At 44.8% G+C, this 12,413-nt stretch overlaps 1 protein-coding gene across 1 annotated transcript in view; it reads left to right on the top strand.

Annotated features, from left to right (window-relative positions):
* DOCK4 (dedicator of cytokinesis 4) overlaps positions 1–12,189 on the top strand; it is a 475,175-nt gene extending 462,986 nt beyond the window's left edge. Inside the window, exons 45-52 of the mRNA XM_061197939.1 lie at positions 162–283; positions 616–736; positions 1,728–1,809; positions 1,961–2,070; positions 3,658–3,730; positions 5,480–5,593; positions 8,343–8,404; positions 11,652–12,189. Coding sequence (XP_061053922.1) covers positions 162–283; positions 616–736; positions 1,728–1,809; positions 1,961–2,070; positions 3,658–3,730; positions 5,480–5,593; positions 8,343–8,404; positions 11,652–12,092 — 1,125 coding nt within the window. The 3' untranslated portion in view covers positions 12,093–12,189. The remainder of the gene's footprint in view (positions 1–161; positions 284–615; positions 737–1,727; positions 1,810–1,960; positions 2,071–3,657; positions 3,731–5,479; positions 5,594–8,342; positions 8,405–11,651) is intronic.
* The last annotated feature ends 224 nt before the right edge of the window (positions 12,190–12,413 follow it).

The following is a 12,413-nucleotide window of genomic DNA, read 5'->3' as shown; positions in this document are numbered from 1 at the left end:
AAATGAGAGAAAGCTTAATAATAATGAAACTTACCTTTATAAGGTCCCTACAGAAAGATTTCATGACAATTACAATGCACATCTAGTACAGCGAAATACCTCACCAGTGATTTTGCCCTTGTAATTACTATTCTGAAATATTTTCTTTACTACCTCTTTAGGAATTCTCTGCTTGTATACAAGCCAGTCCAGTCCATTTTCCTAATGGAAGCCCTCGCGTGTGTAGAAACTCAGCACCTGCTTCTATGAGCCCAGATGGTAGCAGGGTAATTCCTAGACGCAGGTAAGTCATATTCTGAATTATCTGACACTTTAGCGTCCGCACAAGATGATCTGGAATGATTCTCTCGTTCTTTGCGGCACAATTTGTCAAATACGCAATTTCTTAATGAAATAATTAACCCTCGAGGCAGCTGCAGACATCTGCCACTGGTAAAACAGCAACAGCATGAGAAATAAATAAACTCAGACATTTGATCATATGGAGGCAAACAGGAGACGACAAAATGGGATGTGCATATTTTTTTTTCCCTTTGGTTTTATACCATGCCAGCATGTGATAAAGTACAATTCAGAGACTGAGTTAACAACCATTTCTTTTCCCCCCCAAAACAGCCCATTAAGTTACCCAGCTGTCAACCGATATTCTTCCTCCTCACTGTCCTCACAAGCTTCTGCTGAAGTAAGCAATATTACAGGGCAATCAGAAAGCTCTGATGAAGTCTTTAACATGCAGGTACTTGATTAGCTTTTTTGTCTGGTCCTGTTTATTCCCTTTCTGTCTCAATCATGAGTGTTTCCGTTCACTCTGCTGTGCTTAGGGACAGACCTATGAGCGAGAACTTGACTTAAGGACAAACCTTTAAACACTCGTGTTGCCTTATTGGTCTCTGGAGTCTCCAAAGATGATTCTCTCAAAGCTCCCCCATCCACTCTAAGAAGACCTGAGCGAGCCACGGGAAAGCCTGGGCAGGCCGTGCAGGGGGCGTGCTTTGAGCTCTGCCTCTGAGTCGGGTCTTCAGTTGGGACTCCTGGAGCTTGTCACCAACTGACCTCTTAGCATGTCTAAGTGTTTTGTTTTTTTCCTTTAAGAAGATATGGTTTAGGGGCCCATTGTAAGATCTCTCCACTTAGGTACATGTTGGAAATTTCCCATAATAAAACATTTTTTACAAAAGAAAAAACACAGGTTTTAGGGATTTTAGCGTCAGTGTAACTCTTGCAACCAAAATTCTTACTTAGACTCGGCTGATAGGGCGTTGATAGTAACTCGGTAAGGCTCAGCGGAAATTTTCCTCACCCCTGTCTTTGGAAAAGGGGCATAATACATATTGCCAAATTCATGCTTTGAACACATTACATTGGAGAAAATGCAAAGGCATGTTCTCTGCCTTTTAGAAGCACTCACCTATTGACCTGCCCGAGGCTGGGAGTCTTTCTGCTTGTGCTTTAGTCAGGGAGCCGCTGCTAACTGCTCCTAAGTCATAGGATGTATGTAGCTGAAATGAACACAAATGCATTCCTTTGGCAGGAGTCAAAATCTCAGATTCTTGATTAATTCAGACAGGCGTCCTTATCAGTCTGAGTTAGGGCGATTTTTCCATATTTCTTAATGGACTTTTTTTTTTTTTCCAATTTGAAAAAAGAACTGATGATTTTGTTTCAAATGTGTCAGCGTTGTCTGCAGCCTCTAAGCCGCGTTTGATAACAGCTCCCGTCTTTTCCAGCCAAGTCCATCTACCTCAAGCTTGAGCTCTACTCACTCGGCCTCGCCTAATGTGACAAGTTCTGCTCCGTCGAGTGCCAGAGGTCAGCGCCAGGGTGTGGGGTGGACCAAGGGTGCCCGGAGAACCTTCCAGCCCCCAGGAGCTGTGGTGGCCCCCGCAGGCTCGGGCTCTCTCCTCCAAACGGGCCCAGCCCACCACCACCCTGATGAGCCTCTCTTTCCTTCTCTTGCCAGCTTCTCCTTTGTTGTCTGACAAACACAAACATTCCAGAGAAAACGCTTGCCTGTCCCCGAGAGAGCGGCCATACAGTGCCGTCTACCCGACACCTGTGGAACCTTCTCAGGTAGTCCTTGTGGGATGGAAATTCTAGAAAACGAGGAAACGTCTGGATGTTGCTTACGTCTCTCTGCAGAACCTCACGGTAGCTGCCAGAGGCCACCGGATAGGCTGTGTCGACAAGTCCAGCTGGGTGAAGAGCACACCTCTGCCCTGCGCCTGTTGCTAGGGATTTCTGTGTGAGCCACGTGTCTGATGTGGATACGTGGGAAATTGCCTGAGCAGTGAAGCTGATAGGGAAATGGGAAGTGATTTTACCCACCTTGATCTGACTGTGTATTTCGTTGCTGCTACTTGAAATTAGGAGGGGTGATTGGGTGAATGAGTTGGGGGGTGTCTGTCTGCATGTGTCTGTAACAGAAATTTGGAGGAACTTCTTACATTAGCCAGAGACCCTTGAGGAGACGCATGGCTGCCCAGCAGCGTTTCTTTTTGCCTCTACCTAACTCAAGAGAGCGGCCACGGATTCCTTGCTGAGGTACCCAAGAGGGCGGAGCATGACTTTTTACCTTTGCCATTCTTCTTTGATGCACTGAGGAGGAAGCTGAATCCTAGGGCCTCCCCTGCAGCCCTCAGGAGTAAGGCACGTGGCCCTCACCACCCACCCCAGACTTGGCTTTGCAGTGATCTCTGTTAGTCCGAGTGAGAGCAGGGCCAAGGTTTTGACCCTCTGGGCCCTTCAAGCGCTTTGAAGGAGGGTTTCAAAGATAAGATTCATGTGGAGCCCTGAGTTTTACTGATCATTTGGGGATAACTTGGGGGCAGAGAATAATAGTTATTTATCCTCCAGCTCATTTCTCTGTTTTTCTACACCATCCTGGCAGAAGTCTGTAGCTACATCTGGAAAGGGATGAGAGTGAGTGGGGTTTGGCTTGATGGGTTTATCTTTGCTGATTGTGTGATCTTCCCCAGAGTTCCAGGATACCTCATCCACACGACACTGGTGTCTCGCAGAAATTATATCTGCGTGCATTTGGCTGGACCAGCTAACTGGTTGAATCTCCCTTTGTCACTTGATGTTGCAAAGGAATTTCACAGTTTGTCCCATCTGCTGCTGGAGAGCATGTCACCAGCACGCTGGTTGGCATGAAAGACTTGCTGCTTACCCTCTCGAGTTTTCTGCTTTTGGTCAAATCTGAAACAGTGTGCACGTTGCCAAAATTTCAATAATACCCATTGCTCTGGTGCATCTACTTTTAAGGACTTTGCGCCTTTTTGTTTAATATGTTAGGTAGAACCGTGTAAAACTGGCATTTTTGTGGGTTAAAAGTTGAAACATATTGACCATTTCATATCTTTTAATGTAATCTAGGATTTAAAATGTAAAGTCCATTCACTAGAGATTTTTTGAGCTAATATTCCTCCTTTAATTCTTACTTGCATTTTGTATTGCCAGTCTAGCATTTGTATTTACAAAGAGCACCATAACTTAACTGCTTACTGTTTATTTTCTCCTAGCATTTTATTACATTTGCCATTTATATTTGAAATCTGAAAACGAAACGTTTCAGTAATAAGATAATCATCTCATTTTCTAGAAGGTCTCACATGTTAGCATATTGCATCATAAAAATAGATTCTTGTGCCTTTCCAGAGGCTGCTGTTTAATCATATTGGAGACGGGGTCTTGCCACGCAGTGACCCAAATCTTTCTGCGCCTGAGAAAGGTGGGTATAAAGCCAGCCCCTTCATCAGTCCTGGAATGTGTAATGGTTTGTTTTGTCCTCATTTCCTCCAGTCTCCCGTGTGTCTGTGCGGAAGGCAGATCTCCAGACCTTTAATGATCTGGACTAATTTGCTCTTTAGGAGATGAATGAAAGACAGTTATTTCTGATGCATTCTTCACAAACTGTGTTCTTGTAGGATGTAACGGCAGAATCAGAGCAAGGTAGGGACTCCTCTGTTTAATGACTTCTGGTGTCATTCAGTGAGTCACCGAGGCAAGGCCTGCGCTACCTGAAACAAAGTGGCCAATTAGGCTACTTGTTCAGCGCAATGAAAATAAGCACCTTCTCAGATCAATTCCCTGGTCCCACTTTGTGTCTGCCTTACAAAGTCCATTCTGCCAGCTCATCTGTCGTTTGCGGTGACTCAGGTGCTCTTTAAGAATTGCAATCCCGTGCATGATGGAGTGTGCCCTGCCTCAAGGTCACCTGAAAAAATGAGAAGCAAACACATGCCTAGCAGTTCATAGCCAATTAGCATCGGTCTGTGCAACACAGCAGAGCAGGAAGAGCGGATTAAATGCGACTTCCTCGGCCAGGAGGGCCAGGGGCTGGCAGCAAGGCACCCGCTCACCTCCCAGGGTCAGGCCTCAAAAAATCAGAGCAGTCCCCAGGCCAGTGAATTAAGAGTCACTAATGAAATATCCGTGTAAAGTGTATTGTAACTGTCCTCATTAAGAGCTCGACTGCATCGTCATTGGAGTACACGGATACATTAAAACTTTCCTTGAGAAATAGAAATCAGCGGAACTGTAGCCAGTTATTTTAAAACACACATTTTGCTTTAAAGTTACAAGTCAGATATTGATCTTTGTCTGGAGAATTTAGGAACGTGGTCTTTCTTTTTCTCACCTTTTATACCAAAGAAAACCACAAAGCACATTTAAAAGGACCGGAGGAAAAGTATTTTACGAGTGGTAGTTCCATCCCATGAAAGTGGTAATATAAAGAATGGTAAAATGTTGAAATTCTAGATATGTCCATCAGGTGGCAGTGTCTGTTCAGGGAGCAAGCTACTGGAACTCTCTAAAGGCTTGAGGTTGTAAACCTCATCACAGAGCGGCTAGACACACCTTGTGTGTCTTGCCCTTGTTCCTAACGGGGTCGTTCCATATTTCTGCATCGCGCTGAAGCATGGAGCAGGCAGATTACAAAAGAGGAATGATACCGTCAGTGCTCCAAATTATTTTTTTAGGACGTTCTTCACTATAGCCCATTGACTTTAGGAACAAGGGCCAGCAGGATGATGTGGTGTGGCTCTTCCTTGCCACTAATCCTGCCAGACAGTGGAGGTATTAGCGAGCCACTGCCTTCCCCCTTTCAGGGTGCCACTAGTCCAGAAATCTCTACTAAAAATCAAGTTTTACAATAATCTAGTGACCACATCTTCCATCTGTTATCCAGCATCTAAACAGATCTGTAATTCTCAACAAGTTTCTACACTTTCGTGTAGAGATGTATAGTTCTGTTTGACTGCTTGAGGGAAAGAAAGAGACATGCTGTCACCCAATTAAATATCAACTCTAACTGTGAGGTAGGCAATTAAGTAAAAGTTTGGTATTTAGGAAGTTTGTTGTTTTTTTTAATCCAGTTGATTTTTTCATTCTGGATAATTCTGACTTTCTTCTAAGATTTCGAGTGTTTACAGGGCAAAGTAGACCGTGTGTTTTTAGCTGTGTTATTCCCTTCCAGCTGTGAATCCCACCCCTAGCAGCTGGAGCCTGGACAGTGGGAAGGAAGCCAAGAACATGTCGGACAGTGGGAAACTCATCTCTCCCCCTGTCCCTCCAAGACCCACACAGACTGGTGGGTATTTGAAGCATTTAACAATCACTTTCATAAAATAACTTTTATTGACTACTCCAGCTTATCCTGAATTCCTCAAAAAGGTAGGCATTTGGTGTCCAAGGTAAAAACCTTAGTAGTAGCTATATAATTTGTTTGTAGTGTTTCCCCTCTTTCCTGAACTCCTGTTACACTAGGTCAAGCAGTGCACCATTCCTAATAAACCCCACAGACAGATTTTGTAGAATGTTCTTTTCTTACATACCATCCTCAGAATTTAGGGGGTACCCTAACCTTGCTGAGACACTGGCATTTTTTCTATGCTATCCTGAGTCACCTCATTCTTATCAACCTTTACTAAGTCTAGCCACTTTCCTCAGGACTGACGCCCCAGTTTCAGGTAGCCCCTAAATAGGACTGACTAACTGTGATTTGGATAGGCTTGTGGAAGACAACTAACAGTGCATCTGTAGTTATCTGCTGCTTAGACAGGTCTGTATTCAAGGGTCATATTTCTCAAAGGGTTCATTCAAGGCACTGAATCCCCTAGGGTGTTGGTTTAAGAAGCAAAATTCTTGGGCTTACCCTCAGACCTACTGAATCAGAATTTTACTATTTCTGGGCCAAGACCCTAGACTCTGTATTTTACCACACCTTTCTAGACTTGAGAACCACTGAAAATTATTCTTAAGAAACTTCCTTCGTGAGTTTATAACAATAATAGTTCCCCTTTCCTCCTGAACAAGCCGTTGCTTGGTGACCTGCATATGGGGGCGGTTTTTAAGAGGGGCTACCCTGCTTTACTTATTCTATCCTGGTGATGGGGAGAGTCTTTTCAACACTTAACATATATTTAGAGTAGTTTTGAAGCTTTACAAATACAACAGCCTAAAGGCAAGAGAAAATATGACCCTGTGTTTTTCATGGATTTTTCTGGATTGATCGTCCATGTTTCATTTGCTGTATTTTAGCATCTCATTTTTCTAGTTTCTTTTTTCACTAAGAAAAATGACTCTCTCTCTTTTTGAAATAAACTATGTGCTACCCAGTTTGTTTTATACTCGCCAAAGCAAAAAGTCACCGATAGATTTGGAAAGACATGTGAGATCTCTCTCTAAACAGAAAAAGAAATAACTTTAGCCTTAATTGATACTCTGCATAAGTAGGTCAGTGTGACCATGGAAGTTTAAAACTCATCAACCAGTAATTGGTATTTTATTCATGATGTCCATATATTCAGGCAACCTCCAATTTAAACCTGGTTGTGTACCTAAAGTTGGGAACTCAAAAAGCATTTTCTAAGGAACAGTAATATTCATGGTATTTAGGTTCCGGCTCATTGAGACTTGTAGACAAGGACGCTGATACAACTATTTTAGGTCTTTCCAGAGAAACGTCACTGTAAACATGCAGTGCGCACAGGGGCTGCTGTGCATCCCACAGTGACAGTGCCGGGGAACGCCTAAGTTGAGAGGAAGAGGGTCCCAAGTAATAGTAAACCTTGACTTCTGCCAGACATACCATTCCCAATCAAGATCTGCTTCTCTATACGTGCATGTTTTTCTTCCATACTCAACAGCCACAATTGATGCCATAGGAGAGCTAACAAACAGTGGTGATGGAACATGGCACACGCTGACAGCATGCCCTAGCGTCTAAGATGGAGGCCACACAACCCCACAGTGTGGGGACCAGCCACTCTTCCTGGTCCCTTAGGCTCAGAGTGCACAGGCGACCGTACCTCTGCCCGGTTAACTTGGCAGGGCTGCCTCCCCTTCTGCACTGATTGCTGTCATGGTCTGTCCTCATGTCATCATGTGTGGTCGCTGTTGGGGGGATCTGTAACTGTCTCTCTTCCCTTCAGCATTTCTGTAGTTTTCTTATGCGTTTCAGCCCTCACTGTGACATCTGGGAGAATGGCAGCTCGTCACAGAGCCACGAACTCTGAGCTCATTGAAACCTCTGTAGGCAGAATTGGGAAATCCGGCTTATACGCACCATGTTGACGGTGTCACGGCAGGCTTTTAGTATGTGTGGTTATGCTTTACAGAGCTGGATTTGACCCACAAGCACACACACAGAGCAGTGCCATCACACAAGCTGTGTCCCGGGTGTAGGGCTTGAAAATCTGGTGGGAGAAACAAAGAGAGGGTTCTTCTTTGCCTTGATGATAAAATCCATAGGGTACCACCTCCCAGAGATAAAGGGAAGACCCAAGTACAAACATTAGGGAGAAAAATGGAAAACTTCTTACCTCTTGTATGATACGGCCAAGGGTTTCCTGTCAATTTCAGGAATATTGGGGGATGGAAGAGGAGGCTGATGTCAGTATATTTCTGGGGACCTATTCTAAGCTGTCTGGATGACTTGGGTCTTCCCATTCCTGCTCAGGGCCAAAGTCAGCAGTTATTTCCCAAAGTCTGCTCCCTGGCACCTCACACCTAAAAGCACCTTTTGAAATAGACCAAGCAGCAGAGAAGCAGCTGGACTTTGAGGAAGTGGAAAGGACCTTGGACCAGCTTGGGGTCCTGTCACTGTGGTTAAAGCATCATGTATACACTGGTGACTTTTCACTAATTACCCCATGTCTTGGAGCTGCCATCCTTTGTGAAGAATCCGTTTTGGGTGGGCGCCATTTAGTCGCTCCCCACCCCCCTTGCCTAGACCCTTGTGCACGAGATCATCTGTATGGGTTTGTACACACAGAGGGCTTTTGCAGGTAGTCAGCTGTCTGGTTTCCTGAATTGAAATGATGTCTCTCTCTTTACAGCTTCACCAGCAAGACACACGGCGTCGGTATCCCCATCGCCTGCTGGGCGATCTCCATTGAAGGTACAGGCTCTTGTTTAGATTGAAGCTAGAGATTGGCCCCATGTTACTTTTTCCCCTGGTACATCAATGAGGTGCTTTCATCTGCACAGACCAGGCAAAGAACATATAAAGAAGGGGGAGAGGAAGATGGGTAAGAAAACAGCACTAGGCTTTCCCTTTGGGGAGCCTGCCATTTGTTTTCAGATTATTAGGCTTTTTCTCCAAATGGTGGCAAGAGAATGTACAAACTAGAGTGAAAATATACACTGAATTAGGAAAGAAATGGTCCCCATGTATCTCCTAGGGCATTTTCAGCCTGGTCTTTTGGTTTAAGGGACATCAAAAACAAACACATATATTGAAAAACAATCATCAAGATCTACTAAATATTCTCCAGTGCCTTTTTCATCAGCCTCACCTATTTTGAAAACGCCAAAGCCAACTTTTCCTCTTTTAATATTTTATACCAAGGTTTCCATTTACATTAGAGATACACACTTGATCATGCAAAACAAGGCAGTAAAATGAATTTTAAAATTTCTGGGAAACAAACTGGAAAGCTTTAAAGGTCAGACATTTGATTTGATATGTAGACATAGGCTACTTAACATCTCCAAACATACAAAATCCCTCATGAAGGTAAAGAATAATATTTAGGGATTTCCCTGGTGGCGCAGTGGTTAAGAATCCGCCTGCCAATGCAGGGGACACAGGTTTGATCCCTGGTCTGGGAAGATCCCACATGCCGCGGAGCAACTAAGCCCGTGTGCCACAACTGCTGAGCCTGCGCTCTGGAGCCCACGAGCCACAACTACTGAGCCCACGCACCACAACTGCTGAAGCCCGTGCGCCTAGAGCCCATGCTTCACAACAAGAGAAGCCACTACGATGAGAAGCCCACATACCGCAATGAAGAGTAGCCCCCGCTCGCCGCAACTAGAGAGAGAAAGCCCACGCACAGCAACGAAGACCCAATGCAGCCAAAAATTTTAAAAATTAATTAAAAAAAAATAATAATAATATCTAGTCTCTATCCAAGTTGAATCAGACTGGCTGCAAGGATTGTCAGTACATTCAGAGGTAGGTGTTCAGAGCTGCTATGCCAGAGGCTAATATGAGGTTGAAGTGAGTGTTGAAAGAATGATTTTTGTACCTGAATGACTTAGGATTTACACACTCCATGTCCTTTTTGTTGATGAGACATTTCTAACTAATGTAAAAGAAAAGGACAAATTAGCTTCTACAAACACATGGGATCACATTGTGATCCCATACATCTGTGGTGCTAAGGATTGTTGCTGGTAGAAATTGAGAATCTGGAAGGAAATCCCCCCCAAACGGAGAAAATTGCAAAGAAGTGTGATTTTGTTTGCATTGCCAACATTGCTGATGTCAAAATTTGCTGGTGGGTGCAAATTATTTGCTAGTTTGGTTGTCATTCTGCAGAGCAGCTATTAATTGTAAAGTACATGGGACTGCATTCACCCTGGAAGCCACAGACTGTCATCTTGATGTGATGGGAACAAAAGCAACATGGTGTTTCCGCATCGTTACACTTCCCCTTGTTTGCAAAGAGCCCCACGTGTTGCTATGGAATTCACATATGCATTTTTTAACTTGATTGTGCAGAGTAGTAATAAGATAAGACTAGGAATTGATTCTTAAAAAATAGAAAGAATCGAAGGGCTGAAAATATTCAAGTAGCCACCAAATAGTTAGCAAAGTGGTGTATACTGTCTCTCCACAGACCTGCCTGTGTTCTTACCGGCCATAGGTAGCTTCATAGCCGTATTTTTACAAAATAGGTTTGAAGAGAAAATGGGTGGAACATTTGTGCTGTAACTCCTGGGTTACATTAGAGGGCGTAGTGCTACCAAGTTACTAGCTTTGCTGTGCTTAGAATGCAGAAAACTCCTTGACTGATAGTTTTATCAGCAATTAAATGATGGAATTAACCCCGTGAAGACTCAGCTTACCTGCCTTATTTTGAACTTAGTGTCTAGTTTTTAACAAAAAATTGCGGTGAATTTGGATCTCTTAATTGGCCATGCTTAACTTTAGGCTCCTACTAAATGAAAGGATTTGTGTCTACTAGCATTGTTTTTGTTTCAAAAGAGAAACCAAGGTAAAGTTGGTCTAAGGTAACACTTCTTGGTTTTATAGGCCGTTTATGTGATACATGAAAAAAAATTGTCTATGGTCAAATAAGTTTAGGAAACACTGGGCTGAACAAAGTCATTTAGGTTGCTTTATTATAAGACTTTAAGAAGCTAATATGCTTTGAATGGACTCAAGGAGTACACAGGGTGCAGTATTTCCCAGTGGAACCCTTAGGGAAGTAGCACATTCCAATGCCAGCGGGGCTAGACAGCTAACAAATGAGTGAAGGAGGCCAGGAGGCCTCAACATGTTGGGGCGGGAATGGTGGGAAACTGAAGAATTCATGCCCCATCCAAAGGGGACAGCCCTGCTCAGCTTCCAAATATTATCTCCAGTAAGAGAAAGTGAGCAGTTGTTGCTAGAACTTCCAGTGGTTCTGCTGAGCTAGAAAGGGAAGTGGTACCTCCAGTGGGTTTTATTTTGGTTTGGTTTTTGCCAGTTTCCTATCTATCTTTCAAACCATGGGACTAATGATATGCCTCTGCATTTCCTCCCTGAGTACTTTCATCCTCTTTCTGTCCTGACCATGATGAGGAGTAAAGTGGGCAGTGAGGTTGAACTGAATGGGCTGTCGGCCCTGGCAGATAAATGCCTGATGTATATGTACGGTTCTGAGGCACACCGGCACTCAGATTTGAGTCTGGGTGTCTGCATGAGTCTTCCAGGGCCGACAGAGCAAAACCCCGCGGACTGGGAGGGCTTCAACAACAGAAATGTATTTTCTCACGGTTCTGGAGGCTACAGGTCCAAGATCAAGGTGCCACCATTCTCGGTTTCTCCTGCGGCCTCTCTCCTTGGCTTGCAGACGGCCACCTTCTCCCTATGTCCTCAGGTTCTTTTCTCTGTGTGCATGCGTCTTTGGTGCCTCTTTGCGTCCAATTTTTTTTTCCTAAAAGGATACCAGATTGGGTTGGGGTCCACCCTGAGGGCCTCAATTTCACTTACCACTTCTTTAAAGGCTGTGTCTCCAAATGCAGGCACATGGGGGGTGATGGGTCAGGGGATAGGGCTTCAACCTGTGGATGGGTGGGGGACGCAGTGGAGCTCATCACAGTGTCAGTGACTCTCTGCTGTGTCTCCCCCACCCCTCCCTTTCCACTCCGCACAGGGCTCCGTGCAGTCTTTCACCCCCTCTCCGGTGGAGTATCACTCCCCAGGACTCATCTCCATCTCCAACTCCCCCGTCCTGTCCGGCAGCTACAGCAGTGGGATTTCGTCCCTCAGCCGGTGTAGCACTTCGGAAATCTCAGGCTTTGAAAATCAGGTGAACGAACAGTCGGTGGCGCCGGGGTCGGGGTCAGGCCACAGCGGGGCCGAGGAGCCAGTGCGCAAGGAGAGCAAGACGCCGCCGCCGTACAGCGTGTACGAGCGGACTCTGCGGCGCCCGGTCCCGCTACCTCACAGCCTGGCCATCCCCGTCACGGCGGAACCGCCCGCCTTGCCCCCCAAGCCTCTGGCGGCGCGATCGGGACACCTGGAGAACGGGACCAGGAGGACGGACCCCGGCCTGCGGCCCAGACCCCTGCCCCGGAAAGTCTCCCAGTTATAAGAAGCCCCTTTTCTATTATTTCCCTGCGATGAATTCTCTGCCGTTTACAATAAATAAGAGGTATGGTGAGAAGACATTTAGTGTAGGCACTTTAATAACTTACTCAGATTTGTCTTTAGATGAATGGAATTAAAACTCGCTTGTTAATAGAATGTTGCACAATATTAAAAGTTACTGATCTCAAATGCCAGGTGTTCCAAGTATGGCTGAATGTTCATTACAGCGTTTCTCATTTGGAAGTGATAAATAGTAATAAAGCCTTCTTTTGTATCTTTTTATGTTCACTTTTTTTACATAGTTTAATCTTAAAACCAGTACAAT

Source organism: Eubalaena glacialis, chromosome 8 (assembly GCF_028564815.1).
Source record: "Eubalaena glacialis isolate mEubGla1 chromosome 8, mEubGla1.1.hap2.+ XY, whole genome shotgun sequence".
NCBI classification, from domain to species: domain Eukaryota; kingdom Metazoa; phylum Chordata; class Mammalia; order Artiodactyla; family Balaenidae; genus Eubalaena; species Eubalaena glacialis.
The sequence above is the reverse complement of the archived record's forward strand: the minus strand, read 5'-3'. Positions and strand labels throughout refer to the sequence as shown.